This window comes from Dasypus novemcinctus, chromosome 8, assembly GCF_030445035.2.
Source record: "Dasypus novemcinctus isolate mDasNov1 chromosome 8, mDasNov1.1.hap2, whole genome shotgun sequence".
In the NCBI taxonomy this organism is placed as follows: Eukaryota; Metazoa; Chordata; class Mammalia; order Cingulata; family Dasypodidae; genus Dasypus; species Dasypus novemcinctus.
The window spans coordinates 46741811-46767247 of NC_080680.1; the positions used below are offsets into that span (position 1 = coordinate 46741811).

Below are 25437 nucleotides of genomic sequence, written 5' to 3' on the forward strand. Positions count from 1 at the left end.
CTATCAATGATGATTGGATTGAAGAAAACTATAGCACATTTTAGATTCCTGGCACCCTTTAATGCACTCTCATTTTTAAGTCAGAGTAAGATTCATTGTAGTCTTAAAGGTTAAGATTATTGGGAGAGAGAATCCCATTTAATGGTTACTTATTGTTCTTAGTAATGGTTACTTTTTTATTTTAAATAATTTGGAGTGAATATTGTTTGCTTTATAAGTCTTGATTTAAAATGGCTCCATAAATTCTACCTGTTTTTAATTTCAATTGCTTACAACCGTAGGATTTACAGACATATTGTGATTTTCCTGATATTATTGATGTCAACATTAAGCAAGCAAATCAAGAATTCTCAAATGAAAGCAGAGTTGTAACTATCCATAAGCAAGATGGTAAAAATCTGGTAAGTTTGCTTTATGATGCTCATTCCTCACTATAATCTTTTTAAATCCAAAGTCATGTTGCCTAATTAAAGGAGAAAAGGAAATCAGTGCAATGCTCTCTGAAATTTATATAACAGAATGTAAACCAGTCTCAGGTCCACTTTACCCATGCTGTAGGACATGGTTGGTTCTGAAGGCTTTCCCTCTCTCTTTCTTTAAAAAGCTTCAGAAATCCCATTAAATTTAATTGAAAGGTAAGAAATGTATTCTTTCATGTTTTGGTTTTACATTTCTTATTTATATATGATTCAGTTGTTGATTATTTTATTTTTTTGAGGTACTGGGGGCCTGGGACCTCTTATGTGGGAAGCCAGCACTCAACCATTGAGCCACATTGGCTCCCCTGAGTTGTTTTTTCATTATGTTTTGCTTGTTCTTTGATTTTTTCTGGAAGTACTAGTAACCAAACCTGGGACTTTTCTTGTGGGAGGCAGGCGCTTAACCACTTGAGCCACATCTACTCCCTGTTTTCTTTTTAAATCAGATACTCACTGACTCGCCTGGTTTAAACATAGTATTAATGTGATTTGTTCATTTAACTTAGGTATCTGTAGGACTACCTGGCCATTTTAGGATTATATTACCAAAATTACTACTAACTTGCAACTCAGTTTAGTCTGCACACTTTCCTTTTCTTTAAAAAATATATGACAAGTAGTATACAGCTACTAGACATAAGCTTCCTAAAGGTGAGGATTGTAATTTTATTTTTGTTTATATCCCCTGTACCTTGTATAGTGCTCCAAAGCCCAGTTAGAAAGACCTCTATAAATATTTCATGGATAGATGAAAGGATGATTAATAATAATCAACCCAATGTGAATCTATAATAAATGTTTCTGGAATAGTTAGTTGATGCTCATGTGAGCATCCTGTAGCACCAAAGAATTTGTAATCTTAAAGAAAGGTATTTGGACTTACTGGCCTTATTGCACACAGAGAATTTTCAGGGTCACAGTGTTCATTAAGTGGTAGGCCATATTTAAACCCAAATGCATGATTTCACAAACCCATGCTCCTAACTGCGATACTACCTTACTTATTGAGTATTTTTAAATCTCCTTAGAAACATTATATTGATATTTTGTTGGAACTGTTCTAAAGATTACTCTGGGTTAAGTTGAATTGAATTGAAAATACCTTATTACATTGTCTATTTTAGGCATACATTATATTTCCCTTTGTATACAAGTATTATTTTGTGTTTTTCAGTAACTGGGTAGTTTTATTTATATTCATATATAATGTTTTTTGCTGAAATTTATGCATGATATGTTTCCCTTACTTATTTGGATTAAGAACTTTTTCTCTATATTTTTCTAACAAGTTATTTCTGGTTTAGGAGAGCAATGAATTTTTGCTTACTACTGTATTTCCCAATCTATGTTAGTTATACATTGTTTTACTCACCTTTTACTGTTCACTCTGGCATTTTTTGTCTGTCTTTTCCTTTTTCCTTTTTCTTTTTTTACTTTTTAGTTGAGATATAGCAAATACATTAATGCTGTCTAATATTAAGTTTAAAGGTCCATGAACTTTTACATATGTGTATACCCATGTAGCCACACCCAGCTCAAGATATAAAATGATTTTAGTAGCTCTGCCAGCCTTCCACATGCCTCTCTCTACTCTGTTCCTCTTCCTCCACTAAGGTAACCATCATTCTGACTTCTCTTGCCATCAATTAATTTTTTTCTGTTCATGAAGGTCATGTAAATGGAATAATACTATATATACACTTTGTTTTTTATTTAGCAAATGTCTGTAATTTCATTCATGTTATATGTATCAGTTCATTCTTTTCATTGATAAATAGTATATCATTATATAAGAATTTTGTATTCATTCTTCTATTGATAGACATGTGGGTTGTTTTCAGTTTGGGGCTATTAGCAAATTTTATAGCTACTATGAGCATTCTTGTATACTTTTTTGATGGACATAGATACTCTTTTTTTTTTCTTATTTATACCATGGAGTGGGTTTGTTTGTTGAATCATAGTGAAACCTTAGTATACTTCCAAACCATTTTCCAAAGTGGTTGCACCAATTTACCCTTCCTTCAAGTAACATATGAAAACTGCAGTTGCCTCATGTCTTCCCCCACCAATCTCTTAATTTTATCAGTCTGAAAAAGATTTAGCAATTCTGGTGGATGTGTACCGGTAGCTCATGGTTTTAGTTTGCATTGCCTTGATGAATAATGATATTGAACACTTTTTTTTCCAGTTTTTTTTTTAATTAGAGAAGTTGTAAGTTTATAAAACAGTCACATACAAGATACAGAATTTCTGTGCACCACCCCACCACCAACCCCTTGCATTTATGTGGAATATTCGTTACCATTGGTGATACCCACTCTTTTTAAAAAATAATTGCACTCTTTTTTAAAACAATATTCACCTTTTTAAAATTGGTGAAAGATTATTAAAATAAGTCCATCTATCTCATTGATATAGAATAATTAGAATAAGCAAACTCATAGAGTCAGGGTCTAGAATAAATGTTAGCAGGCAGTGGATAGGGATAGGAAATGAGAAGTAAGGCTAGAAATGTACAGGGTTCTTTTTAGGAATGAAATGGTTTGGTAATGGATGGTGGTGATAGTACCACAACATTGTGAATGAAATTAACAGCACTGAAATATATTTATGAATATGACTAAAAGGGGAAATGTTTGATTGTATATATGATAATTAAATTTAAAATTTTGAACAATCGGTGACACTACACAAACAGTGAAGTTAAACGATGGACTATAGTTAATAGTACAATTATAAAAACTTGCTGACATCAGTTATAACAAATATAACACAACAATGCAAGGTGTTAATAATAGGTTGGTATATGGGAATCCTGTATTTTATGCGTGATGGTTTTGTAAACCCATAACTTCTCCAATAAAGAAAAAAAAAAAGACCGAGAGCCAAAAAATAATAATGCTGTGCTGTTGTGTTTATAGTGCATTTTCTTAATTAATATGTTTATAGGCCAGCTGTTTGTGTTTCTTCTTCTGTGGATTATCGTTTCATATACTTGATTAGTTTTCCTTTCTAGTTTTAGTTGATTTATAGTTCCTTATATCAGATATCCTTTGTTCTACATGTTTGTAATTTGTAATTTTCCACACCTTTTTTTTGTTTTTTTAATTGTCTTTTTTTTTTCAAAGATACATAGATCACAAAAAAATGTTACATTAAAAGGGTATAAGAGATTCCCATATACCCCACACCCCACCCCATTCCTTTCCTCCCACATCAACAGCTCTTACTCTTCGGTTCCTTGGACTTACCCAGGTCAGCTAACGGGGAGATGAAATGGTCAACCAACACAGCAGGGAACCAAGAGTGCCTACAACTACAAGCAAGAAAATCGCTTCCATCAACCGTGTGGGATCTAAGCCCCCTCTTGATCTAGAGGTGGAGTGGACATCACCAAACCAGGGTCCACAGGGTGGAGGAATAAAGTATGGATTAGAGTGGATGTACTGGTATTCTTTTGAACTATTGTGACTAGTAATGAAAGAAACTGTAGTGCTGATATAGAGAAAGTGGTCATGGTAGTTGCTGAGGTCAGGGAGAGGGAAGAAGAGATGTGATATCGGGGCATTTTCAGGACTTGGAGTTGTCCTAAATGATATTGCAGGGACAGATGCTGGACATTATATATCCTGCCATAACCCACTGAAAGTACTGGGGAGTGTAAACGACAATGTAAACTATAATCCATGCAGTGCAGCAGTGCTCTAAAATGTATTCACCAAATGCAATGAATGTACCACAATGATGAAAGAGGTGGTTGATATGGGAGGAGTGGGAGGGTAGAATGTGGGGTATATGGGAACCTCTTATATTTTTTTATGTAACGTTTTTTGTCATCTATACATCTTTAAAAAAAATTTTTTTTTAAGAATTTTTTTTAAAAGTACTTAAGATGAAAGAGAAAAATAACCTTTCCTGTGGACCCTGGGATGGTGATGTCCACTCCACCTCTAAATCGAGAGAGGGCTTAGATCCCACTTGGTTGATGGATGAAATTCTCCTGCTTTTAGTTGTAGGCACTCTTGGTTCCCTGGTGTGGTTGGTTGACCAACTTCACCTCCCCGTTAGCTGACCTGAGTAAATCCAATGAACCAGAGAGTAGGAGTTTCAACTCTGCTGAGGCTCAGGGTCCACCTGGTACATGGCCAGTCCAGAGATTCAAGTCTCCTGGGTATACACCAACCACAGCGCCAGCCACAGGTTCAGTGAAAGTAACAGGAGAGGCATGTGTAGAAAGATCACACCTTTTAACTTTGTTTATGGTATCTTTTATAGATGCCAGTTTAAAAACATCACACACCTCTCCCCTTCTTATCATTTTTGATATAAATCATATACTGTATTTTCATTATGACTATATAAATATTGTTCATTGCCAAGCCAAGTAGTTCATATGATCACATTTCCATCCTTTTAAAATTTTTTGTTTTTCCATGAGTACATTATTGCTTCAGTTTTTTCCTTTGTATTAATAGCTGTTTTTCCATTCCTTATCAGAACTCTGTAAAATAGTTCTCTTCTCAGTACAGTAGTTCACATAGTCAAACCTGTCAAGTATATACAACACTTCCATTTCTTTCCTGGAGAAGTCCCTACTTTATCATAGGATTTTTATTGACTAATCTGGGCTGGTAACTGTTGCAGTTTCCTGCTCAGCTGTAATCCTTGTACATCCCTTTCTTATCATCTTAAAAATTACTTTCTTTTCTCTATTGTGTTCGATCACAATTTACTAAATCCCATTTTTGCCTTGTTTTTCTGGGTATATCTCCATTACCTGTTGGTATTTTTATTTGAATTGTGACAAATTAAAATTTAAGTTAGGGAAAATTTTTAAACCTTTATGATGATGAATTTTCCTATCTAAGACCATGCTAAATTTTCTATATATAAAAATAAAATATTACATATTACAAGAATGTTATAAAATTTTGCTAATAATGATTTTGCACATTGTTTAGTTTAATTCTAGATAATACATTTTCTGTGGCTAGTGTAAATAGGCCTTTCTTTTTTCAATATACCATCTAATTGACTAATTTTTGTCCATGTGAAAGCTATTTCTGTATTCTATCTTAATGAGTTATCTTAGTCTTGTAGTTTTTAAATTGATTTCTTTTGGGTTTTCTAAGTGTATAATCATATGATCTCCAGATAAAGATCGCCTTGTTTTCTATTTCTTGATTTGCTTTCTGTGGCCTGTGCTGGCTAAAGACCTCCAATGAATTATTAAATAGTCATTTTCCTTACCTTATTCTTGATTTTAGTAGAAATTGCTCCAGTGTTTTCACACTAAGAAAGATGCTGCCTTTTTAGGTATTATATACAATTATAGCATAACTATACATTGTAACATTTCAGTTTATGGTAGGAATACTTTAAAAGTAGCTTACCTTAGCAGTGTGTAACTGGTATGTGAAAATAAATACTCATTATTTCCAATTAATACCAGTTTTTATGTCAGATTAGAAAGATTTTTTATTGAGATGACTGGCATATTAGAAGTCTGAGTAGCTGAAAATAATGTCCAGAGCAACATTGTCCCACTAGCAGAACTGTTTTGAAAAAGATAGGGTGGGAAATGTATTCAAAATATAAATAAAAATATTTAAAAATCAGAGGTTTTGTTTGTTCAACTTGACTTAAGCATGTGAATAATGGCTGTACAAGTTAAATTTATATAAAAGAAAATATTCACTATAAAAGAAAGCTTAACTATTAGGAAATTTTCTGCAGAAATTTTTGCACACATTTTAAAATGTAAATAAAAACCTGACCTGACATTTTTCTGAGAAATGAGAAACCACATAAAATAATCCCTTTTCAGGTGGTGGAAGAGATTTTTCCCCAATGTGATAAAATGTCAACACTTGCAATAGACAATTGCAACAACTCCAAGATAATGGAAAATTAGTGAAAATGAAATGAAGACTTACTGATTTTTTTCTTTGTCCTCACTAAGATTATTCATATAGAATTTATCTGATATTATTAGCCATTTTGTAAAAATTTTAAAACACTGCAAGAAATATGTGCAATATCTAAGGAATAAATTCATTGGTTTGTTTTAAACAGTCATTAACTGTCTGCTATGTGGCCAGGTTCTCAATCATTTTATTTCTTTATAGTATTAATAGTTTCACTTAAAATCTGCTTTTTTATGTAAAAAAAAATTATTCACATTGATAGTAGCTTAATCTTGACCATTAGTCATGCTCTTAATAAAGAATCAGTTTACCATTATGATAACATGTCCTTTGGTGCCAGGCTGACTTGCTTCCAAACCCAGTCCTATAATTTAACTGCATTGTGAACCTGGCGTATAATATCCATAGCATAGAACTTTTGATAAGCTTAAATAAAATAATGTTTATAAAGTGCCTAGCATATAGTAGATGCTAAGTACATGTGTCTCTTTTCCTTTCCAGAATGCCTTCTGACTATTTCTAAAAGTCAAACATATCTCAAAGGATGGTACTTTATCACTGTTACTGATTTTCAAAATATGTGAGATAATGGGGATGGGGTGGGGAGTGGGGTATATGGGAATCTCATATTTTTTAAAATAACATTCTGTGTGATCTATGTATCTTTAAAAAAAACAGACAATAAAAAATATTTTAAAAAAAAGAAAAGATGTGGCATAAATTCTAAAGTCAGTTTTAAGAGGAGTTAGAGTAGTTAGATTAACTAGAAATATACTATTTTTAAAAGATGTATAATAGGGAGCTGATGTACCTCAGTAATTGAGCACCGACTTCCCACATACGAGGTCCTGGGTTCAGTTCCCAACCCTGGTAATTAAGGAAAAAAATGTATATTTTAAAAAAATAAGCTTCATTATTTTGTATATACTTTGTGCATTTTGATTACTCTCTTCCCATTCCTATGTTAATTATTTAAGCATGATTAAAACTGTCTTCAGTGACAAACTGATGTACAGTAACAACACCCATCTTCATATCCATTTAATCCTTTTCAAGGTGTGCTTTTCATTTTGTTTTGGGTTTGGTATATCACTTTTAAGTCATTCTCTTTATGGTAAAAATTCTCTATTAGTCCCTTTAAGTGTCCCAGTAAAGAGATTCCTGAAGGATAGAATAAAGAAGTCAGGTTTGAAGTTCTTTCATGAATCCCAGAAAAGATTGTCTTTGAACTAATCCATTCTTGTGGGTGTTAGACCTTTTGATTACATTAGATTCAGTTAAGGGACCTTCATTGGATCATTTGATTAGATCACTTTTGATTGGACTACCTCAGTGAGTCGTGATGATACCTTGATTTGGACATTTTCACAGCCTTGGAACTGTAAACTTTCATCCCAATAAATTTCCCATTGTAAAAGCCAGCCCATTTCTGGTACTTTGGATTGGCAGCCCTGTGGCAGACTAAGCAGCAGATGAGATAATACTGAATGTATGTTAATAATACTTTATCATTCAACATTCATGTATTGAGATAAACTTAAACTTCTTTGTCCCATTAGGAAAATGGAAAACTTGTTGTATGTTCACATGGTAGAACAGTAGAGTAATTAAATTGATAATATGTAGATAACTGACTAAGGCAAATGAGAGTTCGGTATGCTATGTGAGATTGCCAGAGAACCACCTGGGTGAGGGCTCACTGTTTAAAATCAGGGATTGGATTGAAAGTCTTCCTTGCAGGAAAGAAGAGAAAAATCCTTCTTTCAATAGAAATAATATCTTGTGGGCAGCAGACTTGGCCCAGTGGTTAGGGCGTCCATCTACCACATGGGAGGTCCGTGGTTCAAACCCCGGGCCTCCTTGACCCGTGTGGAGCCAGCCCATGTGCAGTGCTGATGCGCGCAAGGAGTGCCCTGCCATGCAGGGGTGTCCCCCACGTAGGGGAGCCACACGTGCAAGGAGTGCGCCCGTAAGGAGAGCTGCCCAGCGCGAAAGAAAGTGCAGCCTGCCCAGGAATGGCACCGCCCACACGGAGAAGTGACACAACAAGATGAGCAACAAAAAAGAAACACATATTCCCGTGCCGCTGACAACAACAGAAGCGGACAAAGAAGACACAGCAAATAGACACAGAGAACAGACAACCGGGGTGGGGGAGGGGGAGGGAAGAGAAATAAATAAATAAATCTTAAAAAATATATATATATATATATATCTTGTAGGAAAATGTGGAAAGTAGGGAAAATTAGATCCAGTCTTGGCATTTCCTAAATAAAGCCACTGCTTGACTTGGTGACTGAGATGTGATATTCCCAGTATAACTATAAGACAAGTGTTTTCTATGCAAAAAGCCTCTGTGGAAGCAAATATACCAGAAATGGATTGGCTTTTACAATGAGATTTTATTAGGTTAAAAGCTTACAGTTCTGAGACCAAAAATATCCAACTCAGTGCATCATCAGAGATGCTGTCTCACTGAAGTTCACCTGCTGGTGATCCTGGACTCCTGCCATGTGTCAAGGCACAATAACATCTCTGCTGGTCTGTGCTCTCTCCTCCAGGCTCACTTTCTCCCCGAGCTCAGTTGGGGGTTCTCAGGCATATGGTTGTCTCACCCTCTCCTCCAGGACCTGTCTCTCAGCCTCTCAGAGTTTCTCTGTCTCTGCAGCTTTTTTTCTGTCTGTGGTTTTTTAGTCCTCACTTTATAAAGGACTCTAGTAAAAGGATTAAGACCCACCCTTCACCCCACAATCTAATTAATTAGATTGGAACAATTTAATCAAAAGTGATCTAATCAAAAGGTCCCATCTACAGTGGGCTGACAGGCACCGGAATGGGTATGATTTAAGAACTTGTCTTTCTGAGGTCCACAAAAGACTCTCTGAGCTACTAAATAAGACCTGATTTTGAGCTAGGAGGCCTAGGTAAGGCAGCTGGGAAGGGGGTGGGCTAAACCATTGACAGATTTTCTACATGGGGAAAGGTCAAGGAGATACTGAGGAATATTCAGAGATAGGAGTAGAAAAAAATGTTCAGGACTTCCATTTCTAGGAAGGTGGGTTAGATTATTTAGCCTCTTACTGAAAACAATGGAAAATGTTAGATATAATTTTAAAAGTATATAAAGTTATTGATGACTTAAAAAAATTGTGGTAAAGGTCAGGACAAATTCTGAGGGAACCTGAACCAGAGGGGTAAGCACAATATCAGAGTACCAAAACTATTTTGTTCTGAGGCATTTGCCATGCTATATCATTGGATTTCAATGTGGTACCCTTTTGGGTCAAAGGGAACAGGAGTAAAGATCCTGAACCCAGTCAAGGTAGTCTAATAGGTAGAGGACCATGTAGTTTATTGTTTAAAATGGGCCTATTTTGAGAGTGAAAGGGGCATTAAATATATAGACATACTTCATTTTATTGTGCTTCACTGTATTACATTTTGCAGATATTGTATTTTCCTACAAATGAAGGTTTGTGGCAACCCTGCATTGAGCAAGTCTATCAGCACTTTTTTTTTCAACAGCATGTGCTCACTTTATTCCTCTTTGTCACATTTTGATAAACTGTGATAATACTTCAAACTTTTTCATTATTATGGTATATATTATGGTGATCTGTGATCTTTGACCTTATTGTAATTGTTTTGGGACACCACAAAATGTGCCCATCAAAGATGGCAAGCTTGATCAATAAATGTTCTGACTGCTTCAGTGACCAGTTGCTCCTCTTTCTTCCTCTCTTCAGGCCTCCCTATTTCCTGTTATAAACAATACTGAAATTAGGTCAGTTAATAACCCTTCTGTTCAAGTGAAAGGAAGAGTCACACATCTCTCACTTTAAATCAAAAACTAGAAATGATTAAGCTTATTGAGGAAGGCATATCAAAAGTTGAGGTAAGCTGAAAACTAGGCCTCTTGTACCAAACAGTGAGCCAAGTTATGAATGCAAAGGAAAAGTTCTTGTAAGAAATTAAACATGCTACTCCAGAGCAGTCATGAATGATGAGAAAGCCAGACAGTTTTGTTTATATGGAGAAGTTTTAGTGGTCTGGATAGGTCAAACCAGCCACAACATTTCTTCACATCAAATCTTTATACAGACAGAGCAAGACCCTATTTTCAATTCTAAGAAGGTTTAGAGAGGTGAGGAAGCTACAGAAGAAAAGTTTGAAGCTAGCAGAGGTTGGTTCATGAAGTTTAAGGAAAGAAACCATTCCCATAACATCAAAGTACAAAGTGAAGCAGCAAGTGCTAAAGTAGAAGCTGCAGCAAGTTATCCAGAAGATTTAGCTAAGATAATTGATGATGGTGGCTACACAAAAAAACGGATTTTCTGTGTAGAACTACAATGTAAACTATTATCCATGAGGTGCAGCAGTGACCAAAGTGTATTCACGAAATGCAATGAATGTGCCAGAATGATGAAAGAGGTTGTTGATGAAACAGCCTTCTGTTGGAAGATGCCATCTAGGATTTTCCTAGCTAGAGAGACGTCAATGCCTATTTTCAAAACTTCAAAGGACCAGCTGGTCCTCTTGTTAAGGGCTAATGCTGCTGATGACCTTCAGTTGAAACCAGTGCTCATTTACCATTCTGAAAAACCTAGGGCCTTTAAGAATTATTCTAAATCTGCTCTGCCTGTGCTTTATAAATGGAACAATAAAGCCTGGATGACAGCACATCTCTTTACAACAGTTAGAGTATTTTAAGCCCTCAGTTGAGACCAGAAAAAAAGATTCTTGTCAAATATTACTGCTTGTTGGAATTGGACCTGGTTACCCACGAGTTTTGATGGTAATACACAACGAGATTAATGTTGTTTTCATGCCTCCTAACGCAACATTCATTCTGCTGCCCATGGATTAAGGAGTCATTTCAACTTTCAAGTCTTACTATTTCAGGAATAAATTTCATAAGTCTCCAGTTGCCATAGATAGTGATTTCTCTGATGGATCTAGGCTAAGTAAATGAAAAACCTTCTGAAATTATTCACCATTCTATAGGCCATTAAGAACATTCGTGATTCATGGAAGAAATTCCAAATGTAAACATTCACAGGAGTTTGGAAAAAGTTGATTCCAACCCGCATGGATGACTTTGAGGAATTCAAGACTTCAGTGGAAGAAGTCACTGGAGATGTGGTGGAAGTAGCCAGAGGACTAGAATTAGAACTGGAGCCTGAAGATGTGATTCAGTTGCTGCGATCTCATGGTAAAACTCAAATAGATGAAGAGTTGCTTCTTGTGGAAGAACAAAAAAAGTACTTTCTTGAAAGGAACTCTACTCCTGGTGTAGATGCTATGAACATTGTTGAAACGTCAGTAAAGGATTTAGAATATTACCTGAACTTAATTGATAAAGCAGTGGCAGGGTTTGAGAGGGTTGATTCTAATTTTGAAAGAAGTTCTACTATGGGTAAAATGCTGTCAAACAGGATCCCATGCTACAGAGAAATCTTTCACGAAAGGAAGAGTCATATGATGTGACAAATTTCATTGTCTTAATCATGTCTGTAATTCTGGTATTTAGTACAGTGCCTTGCAAATGTAGCTCAATACATATTTCTTGAATGCAGAATGAATGAAGATCACCACAGCATCAAGCACTAGAGATTATTAGGCTGACCCATTTGAAATTGCTGTTTATGTAATTAAAACAGTTGAGTATCAGCTGTTTCATATGGTTCAACTTATTTCAACCTAGATTGTGAATATGTTCTTCTATTTTTAAATTCCACTGTAATTTGCATTTGGTTTTTCATGGACAATGTGCCTCTTATTACAGTTGACACAATATTCAACATAGATGCTGAATGAAAGTCATATGTGCCTGTTACTTTTCTAAAAAGGTAATATTTTGGGGGGTGGGAGGTATATGGGAACCCCTTATATTTTTTGAATGTATTACATAAAAATTGTCAACTTTATTATCAAACTATTAATGGACAATTAGCGTGCTGAGAATTTAGACTTGTTAGATCACACAAGAGCATCCATTATCAGTTATAAACTTGTAGCTTCATAGTAAAGCTTGATGTCAGATAGTATAGGTCCTCCAACTTTGTTCTTATTTTTGAAGATTGTTTTGATTGTTCTACCTTTGTATTTCCATATAAATTTTAGTATCAGCTCATTAATTTCTTTTTAAAATCCTACTAGAATTTCAAGAAACCCCACGTACCTCTGGCAGGATCTCTCTCAATTTTCCTGCACCCTCTCCCTTCAGTGAACTACCTGTGAACTCAGTGAAGACCTGTAGGAAAGAATGCAGAGTTACTCTGTGTGGCTGGATTCCTTATAATTCTAATCTGCTATACCAGTTTACACATAGATGTTAAAAGTTTGTAAACTGTTTAGCTGGTTTCACCCAGCTATTATAGATTTCTCCTCCATACATTGTGGACCCCTCTTCTCTCTGCTTTGTCACTGATCTCTTCTATTTTGAGAAGGTCTTGACACTTTCTGGAATCTAGTTCATTCTGGTGGTTTCTTTGCATCCTTGGTTTTCTGATTTTTTAAAAAGCTATATTTTATAGCTTATTTAGCTTGGATTCATTGTTAGGGGTGAGAGTAATAGTCTCTTGCAGCATTCTATATCCTAATCAGAAGGGAAGTCTGTGTAATTACTGGGTTGTTGTTGTTTTTTAATGTATGTATTTTCCTCTATTCCCAGCTACTTTGTAAGCATCTTGAGGGAGGAATTTCTCACCATTGTAGCCTAGGCAAGTAATTTACATCTAGCATAAACTTAATGCCTTGTAGATTTATTGCTTTTGCAGAATTTAAGTATCTACTTTTTTTTTTAATTAAAAAAATTTTTTAAATACATATTTTTATTTTTTTAAAAGATACTTAGATTACACAGAATATTATGCAAAAAATTATAAGGGATTCCTTTATGCCCCACTCCCCACACCTCCCACACTTCCCCACTTTAACAACTTCTTTCATTAGTGTGGTACATTCATTGCAAAAGATGAACACATTTGGAGCATTGCCACTAAGCATGGATTATGGATTACATTGTAGTTTACACTCTTTCCCATTCAATTCTGTAGGTTATGGCAGGATATATAATGGCCTGTATCTGCCATTGCAATGTCATTCAGGTCAATTCCAAGCCCTGAACATGCCCCCATATTATACCTCTTTTTCCCTCTCCCTGCCTTTAGCACCTACTTTTTTTTTATCCCCCGCCTGTGGCTTTTTGCGTGCTGTCTGCTCTGTGTGTCCATTTGCTGTGCATTCTTCTGTGCATTTATCTGCCCGCCCCCCCTTGCGGCTTGCTTGCTCTCTGCTGTCTCTGTCCATTCGCTGTGTGCTCTTCTGCGTTGTTTTTTTTTCTTACCTCCCTTTTTTTTTTTGGTTGAGTCACCTTGTTTAGTCAGCTTTGCATGATGCTTGCGGGCGAGCCTGCCTTTACAAGGAGGCCCCAGAACACGAACTCAGGGCCTCCCATATGATAGACGGGAGCCCAACTGATTGAGCCACAGCCACTTCCCTCCCTGCCTTCAGCACGTACTTTTAAAATTCTATATGACAACATTCATTTCAGTGAATATTTCTATTGCCAAAATACCATGTTTTGAAATTGTTTATGGCTTAATTTTACAAAAATTATTTAACTCTTCTCCATTTATTCTTGGTAGTTAAGACATGGTTCTTTTTTTTTTTTAAAGATTTATTTTTTATTTCTCTCCCTTTCCCTCCCTCCCCCCCCCCCATTGTCTGCTCTCTGTGTCCATTCGCTGTGTGTTCCTCTGTGTCCACTTGTATTCTTGTCAGCGGCACTGGCAATCTGTGTCTCTTTTTGTTCCGTCATCTTGCTGCATCAGCTCTCCGTGTGTGTGGCGCCACTCCTGGGCAGGCTGCACTTTTTTCACGCTGGGTGGCTCTCCTTACGGGGCACACTCCTTGCGCGTGGGGCTCCCCTACCTGGGGGACACCTCTGCATGGCAGGGCACTCCTTGCGCACATCAGCACTGCACGTGGGCCAGCTCATCTCATGGGTCAGGAGGCCCTGATTTTGAACCCTGGACCTCCCATGTGGTAGGCGGACATTCTATCCATTGAGCCAAATCCACTTCCCTAAGACATGGTTCTTTGTCACTGTGTTTTGTGAAATGTATGCACAATTGGCATAATTCTTTTGAGTTTAAAAAATTATAAAGCAAAATGAGGGTTATATATTTAAAATTAGTCTTCTAAGAGGGTACTTTTTTATACATATGAAAAGTATTTCATGACTTTCAATCCCCTTATTTTGGGTAATTCTTTTTCTTTCATCCCAGCATAGGTAAATCTTCCCATCCTTCTGGGTCCATTTATGTGCCATTTCTTCCATTAAATACTTCCTTATTCCTCAGTGCCATTAAAAAAAAAAGCTTTCCCTTGGCTCTATACCAATCTGATAGCACTTAACGACTTTCCTCTCTTTCACTGTGGTAATTACATTCCATATTTTTATACTTCCTCTTACATTGTAAGCAGTTTGGTGACAAGGAAAATGTCTTATACGTATTTATATTTCCTGTACATCCTGAGTGCCTACATTGTAAATACTTAAAAAGCACTTGAATAAATAAATTAATCCTCTCATTCTAAGATACCTGCTCTGGGTGTACAAAGTCTTCTCTTTTCCCTAATCTTAATAGACAACAGAGGGGAGACAACTTGGTAAAGAAATACTCAGCTGGGGAATAACAATCCCCTGCTCCCAATGCCAGCAGCATGCCCACGAATATGCACAATATAATTTCAGTATTTTCTTTGAAATATTTACATAAAAATCAGGTTTAATCATAACCTATTGAAATTCAATGAAAACTATTTAGAAATTATACAAGAATTTCTCATTAGCCTTGATTGGATTGCTATCAGTTTGCACTCATGACCAAGAGTTAACTTTTTATCTTTTTTAAAATGTTAAGTTTGCATTGATTATGTAAAATTATTCTAGTATTGGAAGTAATTGCCATCACCTAAATTTAAAAATTTTCACTGTATCCCTGCTACATGTAGGGCACTTTGTCATGTGCCAAAGTAATATATGTTATTCTCTTTCCCCTTGAATTTTCTTTGGAATAATCTAGGAAAAATAAATATTATTCATTCTTAAGAACTATATAGAAGAGTAGTGGGGGATATGATATAAATGCATGCTAGTATATAATAAGTGTTTTGAGGCATGAAAGCAAATACCACAAACTACCATTAAACTGAGAATCACATCTGGTTTTGAGAGAATAAGGAAATATGTGAAAATGTACAAACTATCATTAAACTGAGAGTCACTTATGGTTTTGAGAGAATAGGGAAATATGGAGATGAGAATAGTTGCAGAGGGCTATGAAGACAAGATAAAATTTTGACAAACAGAAATGGCAAAGGATGAGTCTTTCATGAGCAGTCATGGAAATGGGGGGAAAAAAAGAACCATATTCTTAAATGATCCAGTTTGGTCACTTGCTCAACATTTTTGAGTGTCTTCTGCTACTAAATGCAATGCTAAGTGCGCAGGGATATGTAAATGAATAAAATGTAGTTCCTACCCTTAAAAACTTCTTATTCTAATTAGGAGTATTAGAAAATAGAGTAAAATTATAAATGTAGAGTTAACTAGAACTGGAAAAGTATGATAAGATCTTATTTGGGAGGGTATTAATTATCATATTCACGTTGGGTAATAAAGATATTTGAACAATTAAGAAAATTATTTTAGGAGAATTAATCTAATAGTTTAGAGTAAAGAGAAGTTTCAATAATTATCATACAGTTGACTTTTTATTTTTTAATAGTTTTATTAAGCTATATTTACACTCTATACAGTCCACCTATAGTGTGCAATCAGTGGCTGATTATAAGTACAGAGTTGTGCATTCATCACCACAATCAATTTTAGAACATTTTCATTACTCCAAAAAGAGAAACACCACACTCCACACGTCCCCTTGCTGTTGACAGTTAGCATTTGTGTGATGTATTTTTCCCATATACCGCCCTATTATTTACACCTTGGAATAGTGATGAACATTTGTTATGTTATTGTTCATGAAAGATTATTCTTATATTTGTATTATTAACTATATTATTAACTATAGTTATTGTCCCCAACAGGGTTCCTGTGTTATATAGTCTCATGTTTTATCCTCTTGCTTTATTTCTGGTGACATACACAACCCTAAACTTCCCCTTTCAACCACATTCTCACACATAATTCAGTGCTGTTAATTACACTCACAACAATGTGCAACCATCACCTCTATTCATTTCCAAACATTTATAATCAACCCAATTAGAAATTCTCCACAAATTGAGCATAACTTCCCATTCTCTATCCTCATTCTATCTCTTGGTAATCTATGTTCTAACTTATGTCTAACTTATGAGTTTGCTTATTATAATTAGTTTGTATTTTGAGATCACACAATATTTTTGTTTTTGTGGCAGGATTATTTCACTCAGCATAAGGCCCTTAAGGTTAATTTATGTTGTTGCATGCATCAAAACTTCATCCCTTCTTAAAGATGAATAATATAGCACATTTTGTTTCTCCATTTACCAGTTGGTGGATACTTGGGTTGTGTCCATCTTTTGACCATTGTGAATAATGCTTGTATTAGTCAGGGTTCCCTAGATAAACAGAACCTACAGGAGAGATCTGTAAATATTATGAGATTTTATAAAATTGTCTCACATGACTGTGGGGGTACACAAGTCCAAATTTTGTAGGGCAGGCTACAAGCCAGAAACTCCCATGAAAAAAGTGGCCATGGTGGCCGCTGAGTGTGGGGAATGGGAGGAAGAGATGAGATGCGGAGGCGTTTTCGGGACTTGGAGTTGTCCTGGGTGGTGCTTCAGGGCCAATTACCGGACATTGTAGATCCTCCCAGGGCCCACTGGATGGAACGTGGGGGAGTATGGGCTATGACCTCATTGACCATGAGGTGCAGCGATGCCCAGAAATGTACTTACCAAATGCAATGGATGTGTTATGATGATAGGAGAGAGTGTTGCTGTGGGGGGAGTGGTGGGGTGGGGGCGGTGGGGTTGAATGGGACCTCATTTTTTGAATGTAATATTTTTAAAAAATGAATTAAAAAAAAAAACCAAAAAACTCCCATGAAGGTCCTCAATGAACTCCGCAGGAGAAGCTGGATGTCTGATATAAAGATGGAAATTCTCTCTTCTGCCTGCTGAAATCATCAGTTCTCTTTTTTAAGACTTTAAACTGATTGGATGAGACGTCTTTCATTGCTGAAGGCAGTCTCCTCAGTGGATTGTAGATGCAATCAGCCATAGATGCAATCAACTTAATAATGATTTAAGGTCCTCATGGTAACTAGTAGGCCAGTGCTTGGTTGACCATACAGGTAGGTACTGTTACCTGGCCAAATTTACATGAGCCTAACCATCAGAGTACCACTATATGCATTGGTGTGTAAATGTCTGTTCACATCCTGCTTTCAGTTCTTCTGGGTATATACTTAGTAGCAGGATTGCCAGATCATATGGCAGTTCTATACTGAGCTTCCTGAGGAACTGCCAAGTTGCCTTCCACAGTGATGCATTTTATATTCCGCCTAGCAGTGAATGAGATTTCAGTTTCTCTAAATCCTCTCCAACACTTGTAGTTTTCTATTTTTTTAATAGTGGCCATTCTAGTAGGTGTGAAATGATATCTCATTGTGGTTTTGATTTGCTTTTTCCCTAATAGCTGGTGATGTTGAGCACCTTTTCATGTGCTTTTTAGCCATTTGTATTTTCTCTTTGGAAAAAATGTTCAAGTCTTTTGCCCATTTTAAAAATTGTGTTAATTGTCTTTTTTATCATTGAGTTGTAGAATATCCTTGTATAATCTGAATATTAAACCCTTACCAGATATGTGGTTTCCAAATATTTTCTCCCATTGAGTAGGCTTTGATTTTTCTCTCTTGACAAAGTCCTTTAAACCACAAAAGTTTCTCATTTTGATGCAGTCACATTTCTCAATTTTTTTCTTTTATTGCTTGTACTTTGAGTATAAAGTCTAAGAAACCATTGCCTATCAAAATATCTTGAAGATGCTTCCCTGCATTTTCTTATCACTTTATGGTCCTGGCTCTTATATTTAAGTCTTTGATACATTTTGAGTTGATTTTTGTATAAGGTGTGAGATAGGGGTCCTTTTTCATTATTTTGCCTACAGATACTTAGTTCTCCCAGCACCATTTGTGGAAAAGTCTTTTCAGACTGATTTGAGTAGATTTGGCAGCCGTGTTAAAAATCACTTGACCGTAGACGTGAGAGACTATTTCTGAGCTCTCAATTCGATTACACTGGTCAATTTTTCTGTCCTTATGGCAGTACCATTTTTTTAAGACTTCTGAATTTTATTAGAGAATATATCTAAAATACAATATTTATTGTTTTAATACATTAGTTATACTCTGTATCACAACTATAATTATAACAGTTTTATAGTAATACTTCATTTACATCTCTGTAATCCAAAGTCACTAAATTACCACCTAATTCATATTTAAGGTCACATTGCTACAAATGTATAAGAATTGTAAGTTTTTTTTAATATAACATCTTAGAATCAATTATGTCATCTAGTTTACATTACTAGAATGACTATTTTGCCTTATGTACCTTACGTAGCTCAGTTTACTTCATGATATGGATTTTCCCTTAACCATTCTGCTTTCCTATGTTTTGAAAATACCATTTTAGTGAACAATTGAGAGTAATCATCACCCTACATGCTTTGGACAAAGTCAACGTACTTTATTCCTATTCCTTATAGTATATTCTGTTACAGAAAAGCTACTACCATAAGCAAAGCACCAGTAATAGCAATTCCGTCAAGCATGACAATTAGTATAGTGCTTCACATTTATTAGTAAATAAGGATAGAGGTGAAGGGTCTAGAAAGCCAGACGCAAAGCAGCCAGGATCCAAATGACCAAGGCGAATCCGTAATTAACTAAAGGGAAACAACTGAAGAGCCAATATTTGGACACTGGTCCTGGGACCTATAAAAATAAATGGAAACCCCCAAAGATTCATTATTTGGACACCAGCTCTGGGACCTTCTTATTTGAAGAAAGCTTTTATTTGTGTTTTCTTCAGATGCTGAGCTAGGTGCCAGTTGTCCACCATTGCTTGGATACAAGCAATAGATATACACCCTCTCCATTGAAGTTAAGTTTACAAATTTCAGTATCTGCTCACTGCTCACACTGATAAGTTCTCCTAATATAATTCCAGGTCAGGCATTCCAGAAGAGGGGGTGGTTAGTGAGCCTGGATAGGTCCAGTAGTCTAAGCTCTCAGGAAGGAGGCCATGAGGATCAAAGTTAGTGAATTCAAGGCTCTACCCTTTGTTTTAATGGAATCTAGGACATCAGTAACTTTCTGACAGCCTAGTTTAGCACTGCCAACCTTCAAAAAAATACCCACAAACAACTAGTCCATCAGGTTGTTGCATGCTTTTTCCAAAATCCCCATATTTGGTGTTCCAATGAACCAGCTACTGCTCTGTAGCATATTTCTTTTTGTCCACAGTACACTAAGAACCTTGCTTATCAGAAGATCCCCAGTGAAAATGAAACTGAGTCACTCTCTAAGTGTCAGTGAAGGGTCCTTCTTTCCGCACTGCTTTGTCCTGGGAGTCATCAAACTCCAGCTTGAAAGTGTGACCATTGTTGAGGATCTTCCAAGATATCACTTCCTTACAGCAAATGCATAGAGGCTACAGGGCAGAGTGGTGCTTGGCTGCTTAGGTTTTAATGTCTAAAGGAGATTGATACTCTGACTTGGCAATGGGGAATGTCTCAGGCCAGTGCTTGGGTCCATTGTGCTTGCTGTCTCCCCAGTGATGGGACGTGGTCATACTGGCAGTCAGGGCAGAGCCAGAGTTGGTGTTAGACATGTGGAGGCTGCTTGGGTGCCAATACGGTGCTGTCATCATGCTCTTTTGACCACTGCAGCTTTGTAATATACCTTAAAGTAGGGAAGTGTGAGTCCTCCAACTTCGTTCTTTTTCAAGATGTTTTTGGCTATTTGGGCCCCCTTACCCTTACAAATAAATTTGATAATTGGCTTTTCCATTTCTACAAAGTAGGCTATTGGAATTTTGATTGGGATTGCCTCCAATCTGTAAATCTATGGGTAAAATTGACATCTTAACAATATTTAGTCTTCCAACCCATGAACACAAAATGTCCTTCCATTTATTTTAGGTCTTTGATTTCTTTTAGCAGTGTTTTATAGTTTTTTGTGTACATGTCCTTTATATCCTGGGTTGAACTTATTCCTCTATATTTGATTCTTTTAGTTGCTATTGTAAATGGAACTTTTTCCTGATTTCCTACTCAGATTGCTCATTAATATTGTATAGAAACACTATTGGTTTTTGCATCTTCATCTTGTAGCCCACCACTTTAATAAACTCATTTATTAGCTGTAGTAGCTTTGTTGAGAATTTTTCAACACTTTCTCTATATAGGATCATGTCATCTGCAAATAATGAAAGTTTTAGTTTTTGCTTTCCAATTTAATGCCTGTTATTTCTTTTTCTTGTCAAACTGCTCTGGCAAGAACTTATAGTACAATGTTGACTAACAGAGGAAACAGTGGGCATCCTTGTCTTATTCTAGATCTTAGAGGAAAATCTTTTTTAAGTCTTTTACCATTGAGTACAGTCAGTTCAGTTATATTTTCCTTCATCGGCTTGAATTGATTTAGGAGATTTGTTTGAACATCTTAATTAGTTGTTCCAAATTCTGTGACTCCTCCAACTTTACGTTGTTCCTTTCCCTGAGCCATATCTTCCTGTTTGTCATTTTTTGAGTATGGCTTGTCGTTTTTTAAGTATGTCTAGGTATCAGATTATCTTGATGAACTTACTCTGAAGGTCAGTTTCTCTCTCTTGTGTAGGGTTTTATTATTGATTGACTTTTTGTTAAAGCTCTTCTTCAACACTTGGTTCAGTTTATCCTAGACCTTCAGAATTGCCCTGTTTAATCATTTATTCAACTCTTCTACATCTGATTCTTGCCCTGAAAATGCAGTACAGTTCTTAAGATTGCTTTCCTTTGTGCAGTTGTTTCATCCACATGAGAAAGGTTGCTTTCCTTTGTTCTTTCTCCGAGAATCTTGTTCTGACCTGTTTGTTTTTCTTTTGCCTCTGTAGGTTTATTTTGTTTTGTTTTTACTCTCCTTTAGTTGCATCTAGCTGTATTTGCAAATTTTGGGAGGAGGGTCACCCCAGAAAAGACTTTACAAGTATTTTCCAGCCAAAACAGGACCAGGAACACACAAAAGGTGCTCAGACCAGTTTCAAATAGCCCCGGGGAGAGAGTCAAGAAAGACACCAAAAAGCCTTTTTGTCAGTTTCCTAATGCTGTGCTTTCCTTGCCTGCCCGGCATATGGTGCTCTTCAGAAAATTGTCCCTGCAGCCCTAAGAAGGCAGTTAACAACCTCCTTCGGCTCCACCTCTGTCACGGGCAGTGTTGAAACAATGGCTGGGGCAGACTCTTCCCAGGGTGGGCCAATACTCTGGTTCAGAGCAGGGACCCACCAATCTAAATTGACCAATCAAAAGTCGTGATCAATACTTGACTGTTCCCACCCCTGAATCCCCTTTTCTTCAGGAGGAAGGCTTCCACGTTCCTCTCTTTCTGTAGCAGCAAGCCAGAGACCAGATCTGAGGCAGTTCACCTTAAGGGTAGAGTTTGGGCCCCAGCTGCTGCTGCAGAGCGAGTTACTCACAGCTTTTTTACCACAGTTTCTCAGTCTCTTCATTCTGCCCCAGAACAGTTATTTCAGACAGTTTCTGCCTTTCCAGTAGCTATTTTTGGAGGAGGAGCTTGTCTTGTAACTCCCTACTCTGTCATCTTCTCCAGAAGTCTCACAGTTGACTTTTTAAATGTTACTTAATACAAATGTTGTTTCTTTCTCTCTCCTTTAGGAAATTGAACTTAGCTCTTTAAAAGAAGCTTTGTCTTTTGTGTCATTAATTGATGGATATTATAGATTAACTGCAGATGCACATCATTACCTATGTAAAGAAGTAGCACCTCCAACAGTGCTTGAGAATATCCAAAGCAACTGTCATGGCCCAATTTCGTAAGTAATACATGCTTTAAAAGTTAATTTTTTAAAAGTTAAATGAGATATTTACAAAGATTTTATACTACAGAATGATATAAGTAGGTTCAGGAGTTTAGAAAAGAAAATCTTTTCTTAATTTGAAGTCATTTTTGTCCATTTTTATAAAAGTATATTTTGCAGTCGGATTATATAATAACTAGAATTATTTAGGACATAATTTACTATTTGTGTCTTAGTCTGAAATACTTAAAACTTGTTTAACAATTAGTTCCCTATGCATGTATAATTAACTCTTGGCTATTATTTAAAATTATTTTTATTTTGCTAATTAAAAAAGACCTCCAGTTCATATTTAATTAATTTTGAAATCTTGAAGAGGAGCCAAATGCAAACTTGAAAGTTGTCACTATTTTTTGATAACACAACACCTAATGAAATCTCTAACTCTAGGTGTATATGATGTCCATATTTCCAGACTAGTGTTTTCCAACAGAACTTTCTGCAATGATGACATATTCTACATTTGCTTTAATAACAGTAGCCACTAGCCACAGGTGGCTATTGAGCATTTGGAATACGGCTAATGCAACTTGAATTTTTCATTTTATTTTATTTTCATAAATTTTAAAAATAGCTACGTGTGATTAGTTGCTACATATTGACTCATTTATTTGTAGACCTGTACTTTAATATTAAGATGAAGTTAGCTCTCATACATAGTATCTATTTAGTCCAGTTCTATTTATATCTAAGCTAGTGTATACACAGAGGAAGAGGAGCCCGGAGTGGCCAGATGGCAGTCTTAACTTCCAGTTCAGTGAAATTCCATTGTTGTATTCCCTGGAGCAGTACTACTCCTTTTGGAACTAAGACCTGTAGACCAGCAGAACTTAAGGTTGCAGGGTCAGGAAATAAAACATTTTTGTAGTGGATCACTAGGGGTAATAGTGAGTGGTGCCACTCCTGTTTCCATCCCTTAATTCCTGGACCCATGAATCCTGGCTATGGGAGAAACAGCACCATAGAGTGGACGCTGATTTAGAGCATAAACAGCCTCCTGGAGAACATTGCCCCAGCTTTGCAAGATATTGCCACCTAGTTGGTGTTGTAATTGAGTTTTCCACCGTCTATCAATCCAGCTGCTTTAAGATGATGGAGAAATGGTAAGACCAATGAATTCCATGGGCATGTGCCCATTCCCACACATCATTTCCTGTGAAATGGGTTCCTTGATCAGAAGCAATGCTGTGTGGAATGCCTTGGCAGTGGATAAGACATTTGCTAAGTCCATGATTGGTAGTGTTGGAAGAAGCATTGCATGCAGGGGACACAAACCCGTATCGAGAGTATGTTCTCTTTCAGTTAGAACAAATTGCTACCCTTTCCATGATGGAAGTGATCCAATGTAATCAACCTACCACCAGGTGGCAGGCTGATCACTGTGGGGAATGGTGCCATATGGGAAGCTGAGTGTGGGTCTCTGCTGCTGGCACATTGGTCACTCAGCAGTGGCTGTAGCCAAGTCAGCCTTGGTGAGGGGCTCATACATAAATCCATCCCTACCCCCCTGGCCACTTTGTTCATGAGCCTATTGGGAAATGACAGGGGGGCTCAGGAAAGAGGCTGAGCATTAGCCATAGAGCAGGTCATCTTATCTACTTGATTATTAAAATCTTCCTCTGCTGAAGTCACCCTCTGGTGAGCATTCACATGAGAGCAGAAGAAACTAATTTGGATTATTAGTATATGGTTTTTTAACTTAACCTACCCCTAAATTTTTGAGAAAACATATCCTGACTGATATTTAAGACTTAATTCAGTCTATACTTAATGCTCTTTAATAATTAAAATTGTTATGAAAAATTGTACTACTTTAATATTTTATCTAAAATTTACATATCGAATGTTGAGACTACTTCAACCATTCATTCATCCATTCAAACATTTTATTTATTTATAGAACATTTACTGAGCACTGACCATATTCCAGTTACTAGTTTATGTAGGAGATACACACTGGTTTATGTATGAAAAATCTGGTGCAAAGTAAAATAAAAGTTGTTCCTGCCTTAATGTAGATTACAGTTTGCTTTTCTTTCAAGATATGTAGCTTCCATAAAACATAGAAAATTTTAAAAATCAGTAGTCTTTGTCACTTCCCTTGGGTCTTCTTTTAGACTTTGGTATTATACTGTTAAAATAAATTGCAATATACATTGCAAATATGAATATAATTTTATTAGTAATTGTTATGGAATAAGATACATAAGTGTTTTGTGATATTACATTTACTGCATAATTATATGAGGTTTTATGAGAGTGAGAATGGTTTTTAAAATACTAAATCTAATCAAATGGCAGAATATATAAATGAATGAATTGTTCTTTGGGAATTTGTCTGTCTCATAATATCTTTTGTGTTTTTTAAAGTAATAATTTTCCCTTGAGTGATTTGAATTTACTACAAATTATCTTGATTCTTTTATTTTTTTTCCCTTGAAAACTTATTGATGAACAGAGCATGGCCACTGCCTCCACATCAATGATGTACTTTCTTCCATCACTACAGTCACAATAAGTCTGTAGTGGAATTCCAGTGAGTCTACTTTAGTCCATAGTTCACTCCCAAATCCTGAGGACAGAATACCATTTTTATTACTATAAAGTGTTAAGCATTATATACTAGTAGAATTGAGTTTGTTTCAGGTGGAAAGTATTCATTGAGTTTCCATTTTGAATGTGTTTGAATTAAACTTACAATGAAAAAAGTAAGAATACGAACACTAGAGGAACAATTGAGTTAGTAAGTGGAATTAGATGAGATAAAAGTGCCCAGACAGAACTTTTTAGGAATAATGCTTGCATAATTTGTTGAGCTGCCCTTTTCTGTTATTTTTCTAAATTTGAAATAAAGTTTGAATAAAAAA

At 36.1% G+C, this 25437-nt stretch overlaps 1 protein-coding gene and 1 pseudogene across 9 annotated transcripts in view; one reads left to right on the top strand and one right to left on the bottom strand.

The window, feature by feature from the left end:
• JAK2 (Janus kinase 2) overlaps window positions 1-25437 on the top strand; it is a 223189-nt gene that overhangs the window by 129711 nt on the left and 68041 nt on the right. For all 9 annotated transcript variants that reach the window (XM_058301810.2, XM_058301811.2, XM_071216711.1 and 6 more), the window contains 2 exons: window positions 282-401; window positions 22368-22525. In XM_058301810.2, coding sequence (XP_058157793.1) covers window positions 282-401; window positions 22368-22525 — 278 coding nt within the window. The remainder of the gene's footprint in view (window positions 1-281; window positions 402-22367; window positions 22526-25437) is intronic.
• LOC139439439 (carbonic anhydrase 2 pseudogene) lies at window positions 19490-20362 on the bottom strand (annotated as a pseudogene).